This window comes from Sus scrofa, chromosome 6, assembly GCF_054392235.1.
Source record: "Sus scrofa isolate SSC_HxYL_T2T_F1_AM1 chromosome 6, Sscrofa_HxYL_maternal_Yorkshire_Landrace_v2.0, whole genome shotgun sequence".
NCBI lineage: Eukaryota > Metazoa > Chordata > Mammalia > Artiodactyla > Suidae > Sus > Sus scrofa.
The window spans coordinates 56,127,925-56,152,209 of record NC_139388.1 but is presented as its reverse complement, the minus strand read 5'-3'; the positions used below and the strand labels follow the sequence as shown (position 1 = coordinate 56,152,209).

General features: G+C 53.8%; 2 protein-coding genes across 4 annotated transcripts in view; one reads left to right on the top strand and one right to left on the bottom strand.

The window, feature by feature from the left end:
- Positions 1 to 22: 22 nt before the first annotated feature.
- On the bottom strand, positions 23 to 24,285 carry MEIOSIN (meiosis initiator). Of its 3 annotated transcripts, none has more exons than XM_084961193.1 (14): positions 23,883 to 24,285; positions 21,949 to 22,019; positions 15,385 to 15,475; positions 9,117 to 9,228; positions 7,528 to 7,662; positions 6,297 to 6,467; positions 5,134 to 5,245; positions 4,302 to 4,402; positions 3,548 to 3,703; positions 3,154 to 3,224; positions 2,414 to 2,596; positions 2,094 to 2,344; positions 1,210 to 1,299; positions 23 to 633 (listed from the first exon to the last, which is right to left on the bottom strand). In XM_084961193.1, the coding sequence occupies exons 2-14, from the start codon at positions 22,017 to 22,019 to the stop codon at positions 465 to 467; spliced, it is 1,713 nt and encodes a 570-aa protein (XP_084817319.1). In that variant the 5' UTR covers positions 23,883 to 24,285; the 3' UTR covers positions 23 to 464. The 3 variants fall into 3 exon arrangements, with proteins under 3 accessions (XP_084817319.1, XP_084817320.1, XP_084817318.1); XM_084961194.1 differs by having other exon boundaries at positions 5,426 to 6,467; positions 23,883 to 24,256; XM_084961192.1 differs by having other exon boundaries at positions 2,094 to 2,596; positions 23,883 to 24,260.
- The window catches only part of FBXO46 (F-box protein 46), a 40,076-nt gene continuing 17,566 nt past the window's right edge, over positions 1,776 to 24,285 (top strand). The window contains exon 1 of the mRNA XM_084961191.1: positions 1,776 to 1,896. The gene's annotated coding sequence lies outside the window, so the exon portion shown is untranslated. The remainder of the gene's footprint in view (positions 1,897 to 24,285) is intronic.

Genomic DNA, 24,285 nt, shown 5'->3' with positions numbered 1-24,285 from the left:
AGGGGGACCAGGGGAGCCCGCCTTTGTGGCTTGCTGGTAACAAAGCTTCCACTTTATTTTGGTTGAAAATAATAAATATAACCAGAACAGGGCGGGGAGCAGAGTGAGGGGAGCGTGATCAAGGGTGGAACCACTGGATTCTGGTGGATTCTGGGCCAAAGGAAGGGCAGAGGGACACCTGCCTCCCCGCATTTCATTCATTCGGCTCCTTCCTCCTGACCGCCCGCCTGGGTAGAAAGGGGCCGTGAAAGGCCTGTGGGCCTGGGGCGGGCATGCTTCAGGCAGCCTGGTTCCAGGCAAACGCACAAAGCCGCAGGGTCAATAAATATGCCACCTCCCAGCCCCGAGGGACCTGGTCGAGGGGACCTGCACTGGAGGGGATGAGGCTCAGGACTGGACAGGACAACACAGGCTCCAGGTTTCCAAGGGGAGCTGCAGGAGGCAGCAGGGGAGGAGGGGGGCCATCACACATGATGAGGGGGCAGCGGAGGGGCTGGAGCCGGGGAGCAGCGGGCCTTCTCTGCCAGAAGCTGGTAGAAGGGCTTGGGGGTCTCCCAGTCCTCGTCCTCGCTGCTGGAGCTGTCCTGCTTCACGATCCGGTTATGCTGGCGGCTGAACCTTCGTGCTTTGATGCTGGGGGAGAGGTGGCAGGAGGAGCAGGGTTCCTCAGTCACCCCCCAGCCATCTCTGTCCTCCCCTCAGTGCTCCGTTCCCAGAAGAGACCAGGCTTGGGCTGAGGGGCGGCCAGAGCTGTATTCAGCCCCCCGGGGGAACCACTGGCTCCTTGGCTGGAGCGCAGGCCCCTGTGAGCCGGTTACGATCTGCGCAGTTGCACGTGTGTTTCGGGGCCACTTGAGAACTGGGCAGGTGGCAGCAGTTTGAGGTTGGTGGGAAGGGGATTGGCGGGGGGGCGGGGAGGAGGCCAGGCGACAGGGAGGCAAAACCCAGTTTCCCGCTCTGAGGACCACCCCCGCCCCCAGGGGCAGAGACGGCAAAGAGGGTCAGGGCAGCGGGGCCCATGTCCCAGCCTCCCGTCTACTCCTGTCACCCCGACTCTTATGGAAAAGTGTGCAGACACCCGCCTCTCCCGCGTCAGGAAACTCCCAGCCTATTTCCTTTATCAGGTTGGGAGACTCCCAACCTGTTTCCAATATCACGAAGCTCAAGGCTCTGAAAATCAGAGCAGGATGAGGAGCAGGGGCTTCTCACCAATAAGGTCTCCGCTCCTGCAGGGTCATCACCCGCCAGAGCTGGGCCAGCTCCTTGGTGGCAGCTGTGGAAGCGGTCCCGGGGCAGGCTCTGGGGCAGGAGGGAGGAGGAGGTGAGAGGAAGCTGCAGCCTGGGTGAAGGTCTGACCACACCCAGTCCCCGGGCCTTTCGGAGCCGCAGCTTTCCCACCCGAGAAGGCAGCCTGCCTGTTCCTCCAAGCTGGCCTGGTAGGAAGGCCTCTCTTTCGTGGCCCCGAAGCAGAAGTGGCAGAGAAGGGAGCTGGACTAAGCGGCGAGGGAAAGGGGCCACCTGGGGTCCTGGGACCTGCATCTGCACCTCTTCTCGGCCCAGGCTGGCGGGGAGGGCCCCCCACCCCCTCCCCAGCTTCAGGCTGGTGAAGATCCGTTGAGGGCTGGTGCCTGAGCCATCTATCAAGTCAGCCTCGAGACCTTTTGCTTGAAACCTTAGAAATGAGGAGCTCTCTTCCCACAGGGCTGCGGGGGTGGGAGACAGGACACAAGCCCGAAGCTCCTGGGGACGAGCCTGTCCCCAGCCCAGCCCAGTGTGCCTGAGCAGGAGCCAATGTGGAGAGCGGAGCAGACAGAGGGACAGGGATCCCGGACAGCATCGTTCCAGCCCCAGGAGCAACCGCGTCTGAAGGAGACCCACCTCCTCCTCTTTTTTCAGGTTATATAAGCCAATTATTGTCCTTTTTTCATAAGCCTGGATTGGGTTTCACTGCTTACAGGGCACAGGCCTGACCAGGGCAGCTGGGCCGGGGGACGCGGGGAGAGCGTGGCTGAGGACTGTGTCAGCTGCAGGGGGTGGACAGCCAGCGGGACAGTGCGGCGCTCAGACCGGGCCGGGGGAGGGTGCCCACCCACCGGATGTACTGCTTCCGGTTCATCCTGCAGAACATAATGAAGCCGTTGACACACTTTTTCTTCGTCTGGGGGGGGCAGGGGGCTTTCTTGCTCTCCTTGGGCCTCACAGGGCCCCTGCCTGCCCGGCCCTTCCTGGCCTTCCTCCCGGCTGCCGGCAGGGCTGTGGCCCGACGGGTGGGCGTCCACGTGTAGTCCCCGTCCTCGTCCTCGTTGCTGGAGGACGGTGGGCCCTCGCGGTCGGCCTCAGCGCCCTGGGTGGGGGACAGAGAGGTGAGGGTGGGCCGGACACGTGGGACCTGGCGGATGGCTGTCTCCCTCACCTCCTGCGGCCTCCGCTCAGAGTCTGTGTCCGAGTCGGTGTCGGTGTCGGTGGCCTCCGAGCTGGGGCTGGACAGGGCCCTGCTGTTCTCGCTCAGTGAGAGGTAGCAGTGGTCCAGTGAGAAGGAGGACTGGCACAGGCTGTGGGAGTCGGGAGGGTCTTCGGAGCCCCCTGGGGGGGTGTCCTGGGGGAGGAGGGAGGAAGATGGGAGGAGATGGGAGGGGCCCCCTCCCCCCACACTGTAGGGAGGATCCTTTGGGGACCAGAGCTGGGGCTGCCCCTCGGCCAGTCAGAGCTCTTGGAGCAGAGGCAGGGGGTGCTCGGGAGGTGAGCCCGGGGGACTGGAACGGAGGCTCTTTCCAACTGGGGATCCAGGGGCCACCTGCTGCTTTCCGTTTTGTTTGGCAGATGGGGTCGCAAGAGATCCTGCCTCACAGAACGGTCCTAAAATTGTGTGGGGTCTTTTCTGAGCACCTGGCAGTGTTTAGCTTTTATCCTTTGTGTCTGGTTGGTTCCAAGGGCCCAGCACAGAGCAGGGCACCTGGTGGCCAGCAGTGAGCATTCAAAGCATGGGCAGGGGAGGACAGGGCAGATGGTAAGTGAGTTTCTGGAAGGATGAGATGCATGATGGATGGACAGGTGGGGGGAGTGGCTGAAGGGTTGAGGGGATGGAAGAGTGAATTGAGCAGGTGGAAAGACAGACGGGTGTGTCCCTGGATGGATGGGCGGGCAGGTGCCTACCTTCTCTGGCCCCTGGAGCCCGCAGGCAGAAGGCGAAGACGCAGGATCTAAGTACGCTTCTGCAAAGAGAGCTGTTGGGGGGGGGGGGACCAGAGGGCCGGCTGGGACAGAAACACCTCTCTCAGGGCACCACGCCTCTGTCCCACCATCCCCGCCACCTGGAGTGCCCTTTTCTGGCTGGAACGTCCAGTTTGGGCAGAGGGAGCGGGTCCCCGCCGTGGCTCCGGAGCCTTCCACGCAGTGCTGTGGCCTGGGCTGTGCCCCCACTAGGCTGTGCTCCTTGCGGATCCCGAGTACCCAGCACTGTCCAGCTCAAGGCTGCACACTTGGTGGGCGTCGCTGTAGGGTTTTGTTCTGAATGAAGCAAGCGTCGGGTTCAGCCCTGGGTGCTCACCTTGGCTCAGGTCCTCAGGGCCATCCTCCAGGATCTGTTCTGGCAGCAGTTTCCCCGGAGAGCTGAAGAGGGAGGGCCTGAGCCCCAGGATCTCGCTCGGGTGGCCTGTCAGACTCCAGTTGTCAATCTGGGGAGGCCCCAAGGCCAGTGGGCTCCCTGAAAAGGAGGAACAGCAGGCTCAGGGGTGTGTCAGAGGTTGTCCTCTCCCCCAGCAAGGCAGCTGGCTTTGAGGAGATGGTGCCAGACACTGGGGAAGGTGACTCTGTCAATCGCTCGTTTTGAGTCCTTGCATGATGTCTGGCGTGATGTCAGGATGGCCAAAAACAAACCAGTATTGGAGTTCCCTGGTGATCTAGCGGGTTAAGGATCTGGCATTGTCACTGCTGTGCTTGGGTACTGCGTGGCACGGGTTTGATCTCTGGGCCGGGAACGTGTGCCACAGGCACAGCCCCTACCTCCCCCCAAAACATCAATATCCCGATGCGACTGATTTGAGCTAGCTGGAGCTCTGTGTTGAGAAAGATTCTGAGGTGCTGTCTGGGATCAACGGAAAGAGTGATGATTGATTAGCAATGTCTGCCACGGCACCTGAGGGCTCCGTGACAGTCGTGGGCACGCTGTGTGTTTGCCAATGCTGTGCTTAGTGGGCATCCATTCCCCTTCCCGCTTCCCCCCTTTCCACCAAAATCCTCAGAAGGAAGGTACCGAGAAGGCCCCCCACCAGCCTACAAGGGGGAGAGACGGTTTCAGTCACCATGGGGGCAGCCCTCTGGGCTCCAGGCAGGAAGCCAAGGGTCAGCATCTGGGGACTCCTTGTCCACCTCCTCGCTGGGATCGTAGAACACCAGCTTCTGCCTGCAAGAGGTGGAATCACTGCGGGACCCGGGGCGCGCCGTTCCCTTGGGGTGGGTCAGTGTTCCCTGTGTGAGCTGAGATGCTGGCTGCGGGGCGCAGAAAGCGGAGCTGAGGCAGCCGCCCTCGGGAGCTGGCAGAGGGAGCCGAGCTGTGATGGGGTGGAGGGGCACGGAGGGGGCGGGCAGGGCAGGAGGGAGAGCCAAGCTGAGCTGACCTTGAAGGATGGGTGGTCTCCCGGGTGGAGGAGGGCAAGAGGCTTCTGGAGGGGACAGGGGCGTGGCTCCTGTGTGGCGGGGTGACTGTTTGGTGGTGTTAAGGGTGAGATTTGTGGGTGAGGGGCGGGAGAGGGGCCCGGCGAAGTGAGCTGGGGCCAGAGAGGAGCTCAAGCGCCATTTAAGAAAGCTGGGCTCCACCCAACGGGAGGGAGTAGCTTAAAGGCCAAAACAGACAAGACCAAGGTCTGTGTGTTAGAAAAGCCACTCGGGGGACTCGGGGGGCAGGCTTGAAGGGGCAACAAGAGGCAGGAGGCCAGGGAGGGGCTGCGGCTGCAGCGCTGGGAAGCAGGGCTTTCCCCTGAGCCCCTGATGCCTGGTACAAAGCTAGGCCCTCAGAGGGGCTCGATCCACAGACCCCAGCAGAGGGTGGAAAATGACCCCATTTCTCACTACACCTTAACCATTCCCACCAAACTGCTCCGCGATCCCCACTCGAAGCCCCGGGGCTTCCCTTACCTGGGACTGGCCTGGGTCTTGGTGAGGAGGTGGATCCTCTCAAGCCCTTGCTGGGCCTCGAAGGCAGGGGACGCGAGGTCCACACCCTGGGCAGCGTTTTTGCCACAGCAGCCTGGGGGGCAAGTCAGGATGCTCAGCCCTGGACGGGGCCAAACCCCAGGACTCACAGAGGCCAGCTCTGCCACAGGCTCTCCCTCCCCAGCCCAGCCAAAACCTCAGGCTGCGGAGCCTCCGTGTGAGGTCTGCGGGTGCGCTGAATCACCCCCAGGTTTCTGGAATCCCACGTCCCTACCAGAAGCTTTCAGGAAGGTAAAATCCTTAAGTTGAATAGCGATGCTGATGCGGACGCTAGCAGGCAAGTACACGGCGCGCCAGGCCAGCGTGGTGGTAGTCGTCGTGCATACTCTTCCGTAACCCTTTGCCAAAGGGTCCAGTTGTTGGCATACCCCCTCACAGTGAAGTAAACTGAGGTCCTGAAGTACCACGCAGCTTGCCCAAGGTCGCGAGATTAGCAGAAGGTCTGGGACACCCCCCCTCCCCAGGTGGGTCAGCGCCACCTTTGGGCTCACACAGGCTCCTGGGTGGCCCGGGAAGCGAGAGCGTGATTCCTTCCCTGGGCAGCCCCTGCACCGTGCACGCAGCCCCACACAGAGGCGATGCCCGGGCAGGGAGGGCTGAGGGAACAGGCAGAGGAGTAGCATGGCCTGCGGTCTTGCCATCCAGTCGCCCCTGTTCTTGCCCACCTGTCCCCTGGGGGTGTCCCACCTTTTCAAGGTGGCAAAGGGATGCAGCTCCCAAGAGCGACTGTCTGGCTGCTTCAGGCAAAGGAATCTCAGGAGCAGGCCCTCGTTTGCTCTGGTTCTGTGACCCACAACCCTCCTCGTGCGAGGGCGGCACCAATTCCTGCCTGCCCCTGACGCCCATGGCAGAGCCCGAAGGGAAAGGAAAACTGGGAAAGAGGCCGCGAGACAGCGTCTCTCTGTCCACTGTGGAACCCCAGCCCCTAGGACTGTGCTCGGGACCTCCCAGGTGCCCGATGCGTGGTGTAGGGACGACTGGCTAAGAAAGTGGAGAGGAAAGAGACCAATTTGAGACGTCACAGTGGACGCTGTTCTCAGCCACCTCCAGCAATGTCAGCCCGGATCTTCCTCCCTTTCTGTCACCTTGAGATGGAGATGATGCGGCCTTGGGGTGACTGCGGGAGTCAGCACATCTTGGAAGGGTGGTGGTTCCCGCCACATTTCCTCCCTTCCGGTCTGGGGATGGGGTCGCCTGCTTCTTGGGCTTGTCCAGGGCCAGACAGCGACGAGGGTTCTGGGCCCGGGTCTGGCGTTCTGGGACAGCAGAGTGACAGGGTGAGACAGGGCTGGGGGCCTGACGGTCACCAGAAGGTGGTTCAGGTGAGGCTCCTCTTTGCTCTGGGCCCAACAACCCGCTCCAAAGCTTTGCCTGGTCTGGTCACTCATCCCCTTCCTGGGTAAGCCCACATCCTTGATTAGAGCTCAGCCTGGTGGACGCCCTTCCCGCACGATGCCATCACCTTGCGAGCTCTGAGAAAATATCATGCCCGGGTTCCACCCAGATCACTGAAGCCTGACTCTTCTGAGGGTGAGGCACAGGCACGGGCATTTTTAAAGCACCTGGTGATTTAGATGTGCAGCCAGAGCTGGAAATAATCGATTAGGTCCAATTCCCAGCATATTTTTAGTTTGTTTTTTGGGGCTGTTCCCATGTCACAGGGAAGTTCCCGGGCCAGGGATCGAACCCATGCCACAGCAGTGACAACACCCGATATTTAACCCACCGAGCCCCCAGAGAATGCCCAATTCCCATTTTAAAGATGTGGAGGAAGTGGCGCAGCTGTGGCACAGGTGACAATTGTGGTGTGGATTCATCCCCTGGCCCAGGAACTTTCGCACGCTGCAGGTGCGGCCAAAATAAATGAAGACATGGAAACTGTGGCGCACAAAGGGGAAGGGACCCTGTGAGTTAGCAGCAAGGCTGCGGTGGGGCCTGGGACAATTGCCTGCCACACTGGGGTCTTCCCATTGTCCCGCCCTCCCCACTGCCCCTGCCCAGGGATGGGGGCTGGCAGACGAAAAATGCTAGCAGCAGCTTCCATTTCCGGGCACTGGCCACGAGCCCCACTACTTAAGCATCGCTCCAGGGGTGTGTACAGACTCCTAATCCTAAAGACCACCCTCTGACAGGGACTCAAATTTCCAGACCAGGAAGCTGAGGCTCAGAAAAGGATAGTGACCCCACCCCACCCCACCCCCCGGGCCTCAGAGCCAGGGAGAGTTGAACCCGGAGCATGTCTGAATCCCACGCCTTATCCAAGGGACCCTGCTCCCATCTGACCCCTGCTCTCTGTTCTGCTTCCACTGCTTGTACCTGAGGCTCGGGCCAGCTTCTTCTTCCGAGGTTTCTGGCAGGCTCCCCGAAGACGGGACTTATGAGAGTGCAGGGAGCTCGACGGGGTGGAGTATCTCCACCTTGCTGGGCCCTCGGTGGGGTTCTGACCCAGCCCTGCACAGGATGGAGGAGGCGGGTCATGTCCCTTCACCCTCGTCTGTCCCAAATCCTGCCTCCGGATAACACTTCCCAGTGGAGGGTGCTGGGGGGGTTGCCATGGTCCCCAGACTGACTTTACAGATGTGGAAACTGAGGTCCTGGGAGGCGATGGGACTTGTCTGAGGTTGCACAGTCAGGAGGCAGAACAGGGCGGAAACTCAGCTTTCTCCTGGGCCATCCAGAGACAGGCTCAGGGCTTCCAACCACTTTCCCATCCACCCCCTTCCAAACCAGTTCCTCCTCCTTCCTCCTCAGACAGTGGGGCTCCAGCGTCCCATCCCTCCCCCAGGCCTCTCAATTCTTCCGGGTGAACACCTCCCAAATGTACCCACTTCTGTCCATAAGCTCAGCGACACTGGTCTCATTGTCTCCTGTGCAGATGACTCCTAGAAGGATCCCCGCTGATCTCCTGACTCCAGTTTCTTTTTCTTTCTCTTTTTGTCTTTTTAGGGCCACACCCACGGCATATGAAGGTTCCCAGGCTAGGGGTTGAATTGGAGCTACAGCTGCCAGCCTACACCACAGCCACAGCAACGCCAGATCCGAGCCGTCTGTGACCTACACCACAGCTCACAGCAATGCCGATCCTTAACCCACTGAGTGAGGCCAGGGATCGAACCCACATCCTCATGGATACTAGTTGGGCTTGTTTCTGTTGTGCTACGACGGGAACTCTTCCAGTTTCTTACTTAATAACCAGTCCTCCACACTACATGCCAGGAACCTTTTCTTTTAAAAGAAATCTAACCATGGCTCTCCTCTTAAAGTCCTTCAGTCATTCTCTTCATCTCCCTCCTTAGCTGGGCGCCCGAAGCCCTTCAGTCTCGTCCCGGCCCCGCCTCCTGCTCTTCTCGCCCGCGTGTGTCTCACACCAGTAATGGGCGTGTTCCGGGCGCTGTTACAACCCTGTGGCATTAACTTGTTTAATCCTCACAGTGAGCTCGGAAGGGCAGCACTCATGCTGGTCCATCCCATGGAGGAGGAAACTGAGGCAATGAAAGGTTAAGGTCGCAAGATGTGTGTCTGGTCAGGATCTGACACAAGCGTCTGCGCATGTCATTGGGGTGCTACCCGGCCCCTCCAGTCACACCCAGCTGCTCGCCTGTCCCCAGACATTCCGCACTTGTCCTCTCATGCCCGCAGGCTCCGGCTCACATTGTTTCTTCTGCCTGGCACAGCTCCCCCTGCTCTGTCCTCGAGGCCCAGCTCCAAGGCCCCTCCCACCACAGTCTTCCCAGACACCCTCCTCTGGGGTCACAGCACCCCGCAAATCCCTCTGGCTTGCCCTGTGCGCCAGGCTGTTAGCTCTGGGAGGGTCTGGACCCATCAAAGTCGCTCAGTGTCCCTGGCAGCCAGGACAATGCTTGGCGCGCAGCAGGCGCTGGGAAACGCTGGCTGAACTTACTCACCCCCGAGTCCACCTTTCCCAGCCGTGGTGTGGAGCTCAAGCAGGGCCTTGGCCACATCGATGCTTTTCTGGAGGAACTGAATGTAGTTCAGGACGTGCAGCAGAATCTCCTTCTGCTCCCAAAAGAGAGACAGGATAGAACGTGAGAGTGGGGGCCTGAGATGACGAGAGGCTGCTGGGGACCAACGACAGGCGGGCTCCAGGACTCTGGGCCCCAGCCCAGCGATCCCTCCATCAGCGGAGATGCTCCTATTCTGCTCTTTAGTCCTCACTGCGGCCCGGGGGGACAGACGGCGGTTACCGCTAAGGAAAGGGGGGCCCAGATGCTCCAGAGACTTGCCAGGATTACAGAGAGGAAACAGCCGAGCTGGGATCTGAACCTGGGCCTGTGGGCCTCCTGTCCGTTTTAGGGTGCACACTGCTCGGCTTCCCACCCAGGGCCCTTGGCGCATGCAAAGCCCTCCTCTTCTCCTCACAGACTGCCTCCCTGGCTTCTCCACCTTTGAGCCCCCGCATAGTGCTCTCCCCTTGCAGAAGCTGTCCTGCCCCCTGACTCCTCACGCCGCCTGGGTCACATGTCCTTCCCCGGCACTCTGGTAACACCCCGGGCCTGTTTCCATGAAGGCCCTTGCCACACTGTTTTATAATTATCTGCTTGTGGGTCATTCTTCCCCATTGACCTTGAAGTCGTTGAAGGTAGAGACTGTAGCTGATTGATCTCTGGACCCCAAGCGCACTGAATCGAGAGGTGGCTTAACCAGTGACTGCTGAAGGAATGACTTCCCCACAGCACCGGCAGGCACCCCCCCACCCCCCATCCAGCCACCAAATACCAACTGTGTTGGATGGTTGACACTAAGCTAAAAAAGATACTACCCACTAAGAGTCATGTGTGAGGGGTGACTAGTCATACTTCATGGAGCTTACAATCCAGGGAGGGCAGTGGGCCTTAATAAACTCATAATCATACATAGTTATCAACCATGGGATAAGCATCATGAATAAATGAGTATAACAGGCGATTCTGAAGTTAGACTTGGGTGTCCAGAAAGGCCTCTCTGAACTGGCAGCATTTAAACGGAGACCTGAAGAGTGAAAGGAGTTAGCCCGGGGAGGAGCGGAGGGAAGAACACCAGTAAGGATTTTTCGGATTGAACTGGGTCCCTAGAATAATAGGAAAACTGTTAGCAGCAGTCTAACAAATCAGGGTATGATCTCCAAGCCCCAAACCAGGAAACATAGCCTCATGAGGGGACTTAAGGAAAACTTCCATAAAATAATACAGATGGTCACTGAACTTATTTCACCGGGTCCACGGAAGAAAGCTGAATCTAACTAAGGCATGACGTGCGTGACACAGCCAAGAGACTATTGGTTTAGGGCCCGGCTCCAACCTACCGCTCACTGGCTGTACAATGGCGGCAGGTCATTTTCCTTCTTTGCACCTGGGTTTTCTCACCAGTGCAACAGGAATGAGGGTTTTCTTTCAGGCTCAGGGGATTATCATTACGATGAAATAAACTGCCTAGCGCAGAGTCTGATATACATTAGTTGTCTCATAAATGCTTAGCTGATAACTGAATGAGAACACTTTTATCGGGTCCTCAAGGGATTAAGAACCTTTTCTAACTTCTTATAACTAGATGACAGGTGTTTCAAGTGCAGATCCGGTCTTTTGAGTTTAGTATCTCCAACACCAGGCTTGGCACCTAGTGGCCACTCACTAAGCTCTAAGCTGATGTCTTCATAAACTGTAAAGCAATATAAAATGTTACTTAGGAGTTCCTGTTGTGGCGCAGCAGAAACGAATCCAAATGGGAACCATGCAGATGCGGGTTTGATCCCTGGCCTCGCTCAGTGGGTTAAGGATCCGGCGTTGCCGTGAGCTGTGGTGTAGGTTGCAGACGTAGCTCAGATCCCGAGTTGCTGTGGCTCTGGCGTAGGCCAGCAGCTATAGCTCCAATTCCACCCCTAGCCTGGGAACTTCCAGATGCTGCAGGTGCGGCCCTGAAAAGCAAAAATGAATAGATAAATTTTTTAAATGTTACTTAGTAGTAGTAGTAGTACAAAGGTTTTCTGCAGAAGGCAGTTGGGCGTCGACTCAGACAGCAGGACAGAAAGCTCAGTAATTGATACTTCAGGAAGGTTAGCTGGGGCCCGCACTAGAGGTTCATATCCCAGACTTTTAATTTTATTTTTAAATTTTTTGTCTTTTGTCTTTGGGATCCAAGCCGCATCTGCAAACTGCCCCACAGCTCAGAGCAACGCCAGATCCTTAACCCACTGAGCAGTGCCAGGGATCCAACCTGCATCCTCATGGATATCAGTCAGGTTCGTTAACCCCTGAGCCATGATGGGAACTCCACATCCAAGACTTTTTAAAGGTAAGATCCACCTTCTTGTAACTGGCTCAACAGAGGGAAATGAATGAATTCATTCGTACATTCAGCAAACATCCACTGAGCACCAAGTGACAGAGTGGTGGAGGGTGTGGGCCTTTGGAATGAGACGTAGCTGATGCTCACGCTGCCATTAGCCAGCTGTGCCCCTTGGGAAAGTATGACCCCTCTGTGCTGAAGTTTCCTCAAACCGGAAAAAAAAAAAAAAAAGAACAGATGCATCTCACAAGACTTAGGGGGAAGATTAAGTGAGAAAATGTATATATAAAGCTTGGCACCCACTGTCTGACCCCTAGAGCTCCTGTAAATGGGGAGTAACTGTTACTGGTCTATGCGAGGCCCTGAGGGCACTGGGGTCAGAGATTAGAGATTCGTCATCACGGTCTTGACCTTTGCAGAATTGTTCATGTAATCGGAGATGAGGGAACAACGGCAGTAATGCGCTGAGGGCCTTGGTGGTCAGAGGGATGGGAGGCCATGGATCAGATGGGGCAGGGGCATGGAAGCAGCCGGGATGGTGAGGAAGGATGCCGCAGACCCAAACCTCAAACCCGGAAGAGGCGACACATGGGCGCTCCCGTGGTCCACTGAGCAGTGGACTGAGCATGTCACACAGCCCAGGGCCAGGCTTGATGATGCATGTCAGGCAGACCAGTCCAGTGGGAGGCTGGGGACTGACTGGGATGCAGGTTGTACGTGGAACAGGGAGCTGAACTGACGGGAGGAGGAAGATGGGGGAGAAGCGGCGCATTAAGACAACAGAGAATCAATGGTAAAGAACGTGGGCTGATGGGGTTCTCTGGTCCCAGGGGTTAAGGGTCTGGTGTTGTCACTGCTGTGGCTCTGGTCACTGCTGTGGTGCAGGTTCAATCCCTACTCTGGGAAATTCTGCATGACGTGAGGGCAGCCAAAAAGAAAGTGGGCTGTGGGTTCCAGGAAGAGATGTGGCCATCTGGTCAGGGATGCAAGGCTGCCTGCTCCCCGGCTAGACTGTCACTCCTCCAGGGCAGGGTCTGTGGTCCCCCCCCACCGAGAGTGTGTCACAGTGCCAGTGCACACCGAATACTCAAAAGTTGGAGGTCAGAGGACAAGATTCCCCAGATGTTCTTGAGCTCTGTGGTGGTTTGCGTCCTGCCTCCGTCGAAGGCAGCCAAGTCCTAGTCCCCAGAACCGGTGACTATGTTTCCTTATGTGACAGAGGAGCCTTGGCAGGTGTGGTTGAGTCTGGATCTTGAGATGGGGACTTTATTCTGGAGTATCCGAGTGAGCCCAGCGCCATCACAAGTGTCCTCATGAGAGGGAGGCAGGTGGGTTAAAGGCAGAGAAGGCAGAGTGACGACAGAAGCAGAGGTAAGGGAGAGATTAGCACAGGCTGGCTTTGAAGGAGCCCTGAGCCAAGGACCATAGGCGGCCTCTAGGAGTTGGCAAAGGGAAAGGAATGGAGGCTGGAGCCTCCAAGAAGAACCAGCCCTGCTGAAACCCTGACTTTAGTCCAATGGGACTGATTTTGGACTTCTGAGCCCCAGAACTCTGAGAGTATAAATCTGTGTGTGTCTGTGTGTGTGTGTGTGTGTGTGTGTGTGTGTCTTTAGGGCCGCACCTGCAGCATATGGAGGTTCCCAAGCTAGGGGTCCAATCAGAGCTACAGCTGCTGGCGTACACCACAGCCACAGCAATGTGAGATCCAAGCCTTGTCTGTGACCTACACCACAGCTCATGGCAATGCCAAATCCTTAACCTGCTGAGCAAGGCCAGGGATCAAACCCACATCCTCACAGATGCTAGTCAGATTCATTTCTGTGGAGCCAGACGGGAACTCTGATTTGTGTGGTTTTAAGCCACTAAGTTTGTGGTCACATTTTAAAGCAGCAAGAAGAAATGAATACGCGCACCTACAACTGAGAGAGAGTCAGGAGAGACGATCATCACGACCCGGTGCCTGACGGGCTGTGTGGGCAGGGAGGAGATTCCGGTCAGGGTCAGGCAACTCTCTCCCAACACCTGCTTCTCTGAACCTCTCTGGAGGCAAAAGGCACATTCTAGCTCAGATCAGTTATTGCATATTCAAATCTTTATCTTTTTGGAGCTCCTGCCATGGTGCACCGGGTTAAGAATCTAACTGCAGGAGTTCCCATCATGGTGCAGTGGTTAACGAATCCGACTGGGAACCATGAGGTTGCGGGTTCGGTCCCTGCCCTTGCTTAGTGGGTTAACGATCCGGCGTTGCCGTGAGCTGTGGTGTAGGTTGCAGATGCGGCTCGGATCCCGAGTTGCTGTGGCTCTGGCGTAGACCGGTGGCTACAGCTCCGATTGGACCCCTAGCCTGGGAACCTCCATATGCCGCGGGAGCAGCCCAAAGAAATAGCAAAAAGACCAAAAAAAAAAAAAAAAAAAAAAAGAATCCAACTGCAGCAGCTTAGGTTACTGCAGAGGTGCAGGTTTGATGGCCGGCCTGGCACGGCGGGGTACAGGATCCTGCACTGTGCAGCTGCAGCTCGGATTCAGTTCCTGGCCTGGGAACTTCCATATGCCCTGAGTGTGGCCATAAAAAGAAAAAAAAATCTTTATCTTCTTGACCAAATTCTGAGTTTCCAGAGGAGGAAGACTAGGTTTCAAAATTCTTTTGACTCCCCTTGCTGTGAGACTAACAGCTTCTGACATCCAATCATCATCCACAAATGGCTGAGGAATGAGTGAATGAGGGACTGAATGAGAGAAATTATAGCAAGAAGACATCACACTTGGGAGTTCCTGTCGTGGCTTAGTGGTTAACAAATCCAACTGGTATCCATGAGGACACAGGTTCGGTCCTTGGCCTTGCTCAGTGGGTGAACGGTCTGGCGTTGCCGTGAGCCATGGTGTAGGTCACAGATGTGGCTCGGATCCTGCATTGCTGTGACTGGTGTAGGCCGGCAGCGGTAGCTCCAATTTAACCCCTAGCCTGCGAACCTCCCTATGCCGTGGGTGTGGCCCTAAAAGAAAAACAAAAAATCACACTAAGTCTTTAAGATCCCTGAGTCTTTTTTTTTTTTTTTTTTTTTTTAGGTCTTTTTGCCATTTCCAGGGCCGCTCCTGTGGCATATGGAGGTTCCCAGGCTAAGGGTCCAATTGGACCTGCAGCCATTGGTCTAGGCCAGAGCCATAGCAATGCAGGATCCGAGCCTCGTCTGCAACCTGCACCACAGCTCATGGGATCCTTAACCCACTGAGCAAGGCCAGGCATCAAACCCGCAACCCCATGGTTCCTAGTCGGATTTATCAACCACTGAGCCACAATGGGAACTCCAAGATCCCTGAGTCTTATATTAAGTTGTTCCTCCTGGGAGCAAGTGTTGGCTCAGCACTAGAAATATTTATTGAGCAGCCACTGGGGACACATGGGAAAGCTTTATCCATCCCTCCCCCGTGGAGACCATCTCCACAAGGTGACGAACGAAGGCGCTCAGACATTATTCAGGCCCTGTCATGGCTATCATGTCATTTTGGTCTCTGGGTAGGATCAGTATTTTTCCTTTGTGTTGTAGCTGACAGACCTGAGTTTTGGGCGGCTGATAACCTGAGCGAGCTGCCCCCAGCTCTGCAGGGGGGGAGCTGGAGGCCCAAACCCATGGCTCGTTGACGCCCAGGGTGACAGCCTTGCCTGGCGCCTTGCCTGTTTCTCGCCTCCCAGTTCTCCTGCCCCTTTGCAGGAAAGGATCCCCCAGGCTTCTAGTCATGGGATTGCAGACATCCAGAAATTTCCACTCAGAACAGGACCCTGGCCAGCTCAGTGCAGTCACGGGGGTGGGTCTGTCTAGGTTTCCCAGGACAAGGGAGGTCAGCACTTCAGATCCGCCTCTCAAAGCCACCTCCTCTCCTTCAGCCCCTCACCTTGGTGAGCTTCTTGGTACCAGTCTTCAGGGCCATAGGTAGCAGCAAGGCCAGCTCTTGGAGTTTGCTAGTGTGGTTTTTCCTCTGTTTCCTGTTTGGAGACAAGAGCTGGTTTTGGTTGGGACATCCAAAATGGAATTTGGCATCTGAGGTCCCCAAACCTCCTGTCTTAGTGTTCCCCACCTCAGAGAAGGTCCTCCTGGCCTCAGGCACCGGAGACAGGATCCGGGGCATCATCTGGACTCATCGCTCTCCCTCGTCCCTTGTCCAACCGGTCACCAAATCTTGCTCATTTCTCCTCCAACCCCTTCTCTCCATCCACCCACCCCTGCCCTAGTCTGAGTGTTCACACCCTCATAGTTCTCCCAGCCTCCACCTGGCCTCCTCTAATCCATACTCTCTACCACAGTCAGGGTGATGTTTTTCTTTTTAGGGCTGTACTTAGGGCACATGGAAGTTGCCAGGCTAGGGGTCGAATCAGAGCTGCAGCTGCTGGCCTACGCCACAGCCACAGCAATGCCTGATCCAAGCCGAGTTTGCGACCTACACCACAGCTCACGGCAACGCTCGATCCTTAATCCACCGAGTGAGGCCAGGGATCAGACCTGCATCCTCATGGATACTAGCTGGGTTTGTTACCACTGAGCCATGATGGGAACTCCAGGGTGATGTTTCTGAAACACAAATCTGACCACAATTTTTTCACCTTCATCTGTGCAATGGGAATGAGGTTATTCATTCAGGCCCAGAGGATTATCAATAAGACTTGAATACATCAGTTACTTAATAATTTCTTCAAGCCTCTCAATGCCATTCCATTATTAAGGATCAAGTTTAAGCCCTTAATATGGCTTTTTTTGTTAGCAAACCACATTTTTATTATTTAAAAATTATTATAGTTGACTTACAATGTTGTGCCAATTTCTGCTATACAGCAAAGGGACCCAGCCATACATATGTGTGTGCCAGTTTATATATATATAAACATTTTTTTTCTTATGTTATCTTCCATCATGCTCTACCCCAAGAGACTGGATACAGTTCTCTGTGCTGTACAGCAGGACCTTATTGTTTAATGTGGCTTTTAATGCCCTCATGGTCTGGCCCCACTGGACATTCTGGTCTCATCTCTTCCTTCCTTCCTTTTTTTTTTTTTTTTTTCCATACCTATTGTATGTAGAAATTCCTGAGCCAGGGAGCAAACCCAAGCCACAGCAGTGACCATACCATAGAATCCTTAGCGGCTAGGCCACCAGGGATCTCCTCTTACTTCTTTTCGTTCTCTTCCGTCAACTGACACTACCTCCACAGCACAGGTGAGGTCCTTGGCTGAGGTCCCCGTGCCTCTGTGCTCATGTATTTCTCTGATTCCTGCACTGGGCTGAGAGCTGAGTGGGAAGCACTGCTGTAGCTCTAGTACCTAGAACAGGATCTGGCACATTGTAGGAACTCAGTGCCTATTTGCTAAAGGAATGAATAATTAAGGGCATGAAAGAAGTTAACCCCCCGAGCAATGCAGAACTTCCGGGATCTAATCCTTGAATTCATAATTCATAATCTATCCATCTACACACATCTGTACCCTTCTCTCCTGAGAGGTGGAGACACAAAGACGTTGGAGTCTCTCTTCTAAATTACACACCGCTGATACTCTTCCCGCTACTCCTTCGGGAAGCCCAAACGCCTCATCTCCACCAATCCTTATCTCACCTTCCTTCAGGGCCCGGTTTAACTGCCACCCAGCCCAGGAAGGCTCCCCAACCGCCCTTGTCTTTCTCCCCAACTCTGAATGTACCACACTTTGTGTCACCTGCCACTCGGCCAACCCCAAAGCACTCCTTTGATTACAGATGTACATTTGGCTCCTACTCACACCTACAAACTGATACTCCCTCCTTGCCAGGCTCTGCGCTGGACACCATGGAGAGGGAGAGGCATTGCTGTCACTGCCCTCGAAGAGATGGGGGAGCAGTGTGCCCAGCACACTTACCTCCCTAGCCCAACTTTGAAGTCCTAGAAGAATTGTGCTCACTCATTCATTCAGTGATCACTTATCAAGCCCCTAATATGCGCCAGGAACTGTGATTGGTAATGGGAACAAAAGCATATAAAACAGCTACAGCCCCTGCCAGAGCCCACGGTAGTCAGGGATAAAGTCATTCATCAAATTGACACACAAATAAACATAAAATGGCAAGCTATATAATTTGCTGGGGATGGGGGGCGAGCACCGCCAATGAAAATGTGGGGCCCCTTGTTCAAAAATTAAGAATTTCGGAGTTCTCATCATGGCTCAGCGGTTAACGAAACCAACTAGCATCCATGAGGAAGTGGGTTCGATCTCTGGCCTCCCTCAGTGGGTTAAGGATCCGGGGTTGCCGTGAGCTGTGGTGAAGATTGCAGATGCAGCTCGGATCTGGTGTTGCTGTGGCTGTGGCATAGGCTGGCAGCTGTAGCTCCAATTTGACTCCTAGCCTGGGAACTTCCCTATGCTGTGGGTGTGGCCCTAAAAAGACAAAAAAAAAATTAAGAATTTCAAGATGGTGAGGAGTTCCCATCATGGCTCAGTGGAAACAAATCTGATTAGCATTCATAAGGTTTGATCCCTGGCCTCAGTGGGTTAAGGATCAGGCATTGCCATGAGCTGTGGTGTAGGTTGATGACACGGCTCAGTTCCTGTGTTGCTGTGGTGTAGGCAGGTGTCTATAGCTGTGATTCGACCCCTAGCCTGGGAACTTCCATATGCCCTAAAAAAAAAAAAAAAAAAAAAAAGAATTTCAAGATCGTGAGAGCAGGGCACTAAACCAAGCACAGGGCTCTTCTCAGCTCAGGGCCTTGTGACTACATGAGTCACACACCCACGAAGTTGGCCCTCTTGGGGACAAAGGAGAGGTGTTGCTTGGTGTTATGAAAGCTTGTGATGGTGGCTTTGACCTAAATCTATGAGGTTTTTCCTGAGGAAGTCAGCCTGGCCAGAAGCTGTTCTGGAGGCAGAGTGGAGCTCTACAAGTGAAGAGGGAGAGGGAACGTTTCAGGTGGAGGGAACATGGAGAATTCAGTAGAAATAAAGCTGAAGTATCTGGGCAGAGAGCCAGGAATCCTGTGGGGAGAGATGAGGCTGAGCACAGAGGCCAGGTGAGGCTGGGTCTTCTAGGTTCCCAGTGTGATGTTTTGCCTTTATCCAAAGACAAAAGGGAAGTTTTTTTGGTTTTTTTCTGTGTGTTTGTTTGTTTTTAGGGCCACCCCCGAGGAGGTTCCCAGGCTAGGGGTCGAATCAGAGCTACAGCTGCCTGCCTACACCACAGCCACAGCAACATTGGATCTGAGCTGTGTGTGCGACCTTCACCACAGCTCACGGCAACCCCAGATCCTTGACCCACTGAGCGAGGCCAGGGGTCGAACCCGCAACCTCACGGTTCCTAGTCGGATTCGTTAACCACTGTGCCACGACGGGAACTCCTGATGTTTATTTTTTTGCGTTATTACTTTCCTGTTGTTCTAAAGACCCCTAGAAACTCTGCCGAGAAACAGCCCAGAAAGCCAGGAAGAAAAATTGTCCAGGTCTACTGAAGTTTGAGGTACTATGTGACCACGTCTGAGAAAGAAGTTTTCATGTCAACTAGTCCCTGGTTTTTGCAAAGCACTGAGAGAGCCTTCTGTGCAAACACAGAAGGTGCAGAGGAAATAAATCTGGAGGGAGAAAAAGGGTGACCAATGATCACGAAATCTTGATCTCTCCTGGGCAGCAGTCCCCAGTGAGTATGACCTGGGCTCTGCCCACAGGGGCCTCTGGGAAGCAGGCACGCCATCCCAAGGTTGCCCTTCTCCTTGCTGGATGGTTCTGGTTTCAGCCACATTCTTTCCTCCTAGTCTGTGTAGTTTTCACCCCCTAATCCCAGCTCTGGACTCTGGTTCTGTGAGGAACAGGTCAGCAGCTCCAGACACATGGGTCTTTTTCTGTCTCTCTAAACTGCCAAGTCGATTTCCACCTTAGGGCCTTGACCATTCCCTTCACATGGAATGTTCTTTTGCCCTGATTTTTGCATGACTGGTTTCTTCTGTGCCATTCAGCGCTTAGCTTAACTGTACCCTCTCCAGAGAGGCCTTTCCTCACTACCTTATCTAAATGAGCACACTCCTTGTCACATCCCCCATCATTGATCAGTATCATGGATTCTCCTCCCTCTTTCCCTCCCTTCCTTCCCCCCCACCCCCCGCCACCCCGTCTTTCTCTCTTTCTTATAAATAAGGCTACCAGGACAGGGATTTTTTTTATCTCTTACCTATTGCTATATCCATTAGGCATAGTAAGCACAGTACCAGGATTGGTAATACATTTAGGGGCTCATGATAATGTTTTAATTTCTTTTAAAATCAGAAGGAAAAAATTAATGTAATTCAACTTGGATTCAATCATCTTTATACCAGTGCTGTTGTAAACAATAATTTTTTAATGTTTTTAATAAAGGAGTCCAAGAAGGCACAATTGCCTTAGGCCCTCAAAAGTCATGATGTGGCTCCCAGAATCATGCTCAGCACTTAGTAGGTGCTCAGCAAAAAAATATTGAATTAATGAATGCTCTTTCTGTCTTATGATGTCCTCTCAGTCTTTGAAATGGCAAATAACTCTAATTCCTGGGTTTCTTTTTCCCTGAGCTATCAGCCTAGACACTCCTTAGATGCTTTATTTTACAGGAGTTGGAAGGAGCCTCAATCAAGAGTTAGTCCAAATTTCTCATATTAGCTATGGGAAAACCAAGGCCCAGACTTTAATTTGCTTAATATGTGCAGGAGGTGAAGAGTAAGAGCTGCCCCAAAGTGAGCAAAGCAGAAGGCAGTCCCAAGAAGCAGCATCATAGTTGGCTATAAGTTTCAGCTTTTGAAGCAAGCAGCTCTGGTTGAAATCCCAGCTCAGCCATTTGCTGAGTGATTTTGGGCAAGGGCTTTCATCTCTCTGAGGCTGTTTATAATTCATTTATAAAATGAGCGTGTCTGGAAAGTGTGATCTTGTCTGGAAGGTGTTTGGTATGTAGTGAGTGTTAATTCAAGATAGAAGGTTGACAGTCACTTGTTGGGATGATTTAGGGATAAGGGATGTTGGAGAATGGAGTGGAGGTATTCCAGTACTGGAAGACTGTGGTTGCTAAAACTGTTGTTTTTGGTTGACCAACATCCAACCTCCCCTTTTCTGGCAATAGCTTCCTTTGGGGAATCACTCCTCCCCCACTCTCAGTCCATGGGGTTCAGAGAGGCTGAACCCCAATTTCACCTTCCACTAAGGAGCACCCAACCAAGGTCTAGTCAAGACGTTAAGTGATTGGCTCAGGATAGCAGTCCTAACCCAGGCTTGGCCAATCAGAGTCAGTGGATCAGTGGATCCTGGAAAGAGACTCTGCTAAGTTTGTCAAGTTGGCAGGATATGGACTTGGAGTTGCCTGGAACCATTCTGCCTTCACAAATGGACAACCAACAGCAGAGCCAAGAGCAGATTCCTGGCAATTAACTTAACCCCCTCCTGCTCAGCACCCCCCCCCCCCGCCAACCAGAAGGAGCCAAGACATGCCCCTCAATTTTTTGTTGGAAGGATCCAATAAATCTCTTATGCTTAAGCCAGTTTATCTAGGTTTCTATTAATTGGGCCTAGGAGTCTTTACTAATACAATGGCCCCTCATCAAGAAAAGGGGGAAAGAGAATGCATTGTTGGTGCCCTCTGGGATTCCAGGAGGAAGAGGCAAGCGAGAGAGGCATTCTTCATTTCTTTATTTGCTCCTTCTGAGCATAGTACCTAAGTAGAGAACCTGAACAAAGCAGACTCTTACTTTTGGAGTTTATAAATGAAGAGATAGGTGGATGGGAACTCATTGGGGAAGACAGCGGGAGATAAGATGACCTCTGGCTCTTTTCTTTATCCAGATTTTGGAGGAAGGGAGAAATTTGCCCCCACCCTCAATCTGATAGAAAAATCCCCTCCATAAAACTCCTGGGAGTTCCCGTCGTGGCTCAGTGGAAATGAATCTAACTGGTAACCGTGAGGATGCAGTTTCGATCCCTGGCCTTGCTCAGCAGGTTAGGGATCCAGTGATGCCACGAGCTGTGATGTAGGTCACAGACGCGGCTTGGATCTGGCGTTGCTGTGGCTGTGGTATAGGTTCTGATTCAACCCCTAGCCTGGGAACATCCATATCCCTCAGGTGCGGCCCTAAAAAGAGAAAAAACAAACAAACAAACAAACAAAAAACCCCACAACAAACTCCTGACACTTGGTAGGTGCTTGATGGCTGAATGAATACATGAATAAAAGCAAGGAAGGGCATTTAAGAAACTCAGATGACAAAACCTGCCAGGGTTTAGAAAAGATCTTTGCCAACCACCTCAGAATTCTCCCATCTTGAAATGGCAGTAATATTCACATCTACTTCCTTAAGGAGTTGTAAGGATTAGAGGATATCATGCAAATAAAAGCCTTAGCAAAAAGTCTGGCAAATGCCCAGTAAACACTGTTATTGTTATTCAACCAGAGTGGCTGGAGCTCTAAGGGAGATGGGCCAGAGGGGAATGCTTACCTGTCACTGGGATCCAGGGAATTGGCTCTGGGCCGTGGAGGGGAACACAAGTGTTTGCTGGAATCCCACATCTGCAAAGAGGGAAAAAGAAAGAATTATTAGTGACCTCTGGGATTCCAGGAGGAGTGTACAGTGTGATAGCAGCCTCATTCTCCCCATGGTGCTCCTTTCTTTTGGAGATCCCCAAATAAGTCCCCAACCCCTGTAAATACAGGCCAAGAAACCAAATTAAAATGCCCAAACTCAGACTTCTGGTTGTGGCTCAGCAGAAACAAATCTGACTAGCATCTGTGAGGACACAGGTTTGATCCCTGGCCTTGCTCAGTGGGTAAGGATCTGGTGTTGCCGTGAGCTGTGGTGTAGGTTGCAGATGCGGCTCCAATCCTGCGTTGTTGTTGTGGCTGTGGTGTAGTCCAGCGGCTACAGCTCTGAATTGATCCCTGGCCTGGGAACTTCCATATGCTGATAGGGTGTGGCCCTAAAAAGACAAATAAATAAATAATATGCCAAAACTCTAAACTGAAGTCCATGAACCCTCAGCTGTAAATTTGGGCCCCTAAACCATGACCCAGACCTAAAACTAAAAGCAGCAAATTCCCAAACTTGAGCTTCAGAACTTCAGTCTCAACAGTGAGATGTCAGACCCTGCAATGGGGATTAGACCTGAAAACTCTGGCTTGTGATCTCCAAACTATGATATTAAGACACTAAAACTATGAGTTTAAATTCCCAAAGTGAGGACCTAGAACCCCAAAGGAAGCCCTTCCCAAACCTAAAACCCTAAACTCTAATACTGAGATACCCTAGACCCCCAAATTCTTAGCTTCCGATCTCCAAATAGAACCCCAATCCTAATATTAAGAACACAGAGCACAAACCTTAATATTGAAAACCCAAATCCTAAAGAAACCCAAGCTCCCAAAGCAAATCTCAACACTCCAAATTGACCTCAGATCCTAAAATAAAGATCTCTAGACCCCCAAACCATCACTTCAGACCCTCAAATTTTGACACCCTCCCCAACCTTAAAACTGAGCTCTCACATGAGTTCCATTCTGAAACCCAAACTCTAATATTGAAGCCTCATACTCATTGTGGAGAACTCCAGACCCTAACAATTCTCAAAGTTCCAAACTGTGACTCCAGACCCTAAATCTCATACCTCACACCCTTCCTTGAGATTCTAGAAGCTAAATCTAGACTGAGGCTTCAATCCTCCCAAATGATCCCCAAAATGATATGCTAGACCCAAATTAGGGTCTCTGATTCCAACAAGAAAGCTTCTAGGAGTTCCCGTCGTGGTGCAGTGGTTAACGAATCCGACTAGGAACCATGAGGTTGCGGGTTCGGTCCCTGCCCTTGCTCAGTGGGTTAAGGATCTGGCGTTGCCGTGAGCTGTGGTGTAGGTTGCAGACGCGGCTCGGATCCCGTATTGCTGTGGCTGTGGCGTAGGCCAGTGGCTGCAGCTCCGATTCGACCCCTAGCCTGGGAACCTCCATATGCCGCGGGAGCGGCCCAAAGATATAGCAAAAAGACAAAAAAAAAAAAAAAAAGAAAGCTTCTAGTCCCTAAACCCAAGATCTTCAGGTTTCCAAAACTGGTTCTATCCTGACACAAATCCCGAGACCGCACATCCTAACTTGAGACTCCCCCGCCCCCCATCCCCAACATTATTCAGAGACTTGAATATCTGGATTCCTCAAACTTGAGCCTGGATTCCAATACTTAGGCCCAGCCTCAACGCTAAACTCCTGCTCTGCTGCCTGGGTCCTGCCTCGCCCACCGCCTGGGCACCCAAGGCAACCCGGCCCACCGGGACCCCTGAAACCCACAGAGGGAGGCCACGACCACAAAGTGCTGCCCCTGAGTGGGCCCCAGGTTCCCTTCTCGCCGGCTAGTCCCCCACCCCATTCCCCTCGGACTCCAGCACGCGCCTCAGGATGTGCAAAATGGCGTGAGGCCCCCCTTCTGGTTTTGTGCCAGCCCCACACTTGGGAGCCGGATTAGCGCCTTGTTCTGGTCTCGGGACGCTGGCGGTGCACGCGCGAGCCCCAGGTCGGCCTCGGCTGCCACGTTCCCAACCCAGGCGTGGGATGGGCACGAATTCCCTTTGGTGCGAGGCTCCGGCCTGAGGCCTGAGGAGAAGAGCAAGAGGGAGCTCTTGAGGCCAGGCCACGCCTCCACCAATTCCCGCCAAGGTGTGCTGGGCGCGAGACTGGAGAAGGGAAACGGCAGGGTGCAAGTGGCCCTGCGCACGCGCGCCCGGGGAAAGGTCCCTTCCTGCACAGAGCGAGCCTGGCCTCGCGCCTCCTGACACAGCCTTGGCCTGTGCGCGCC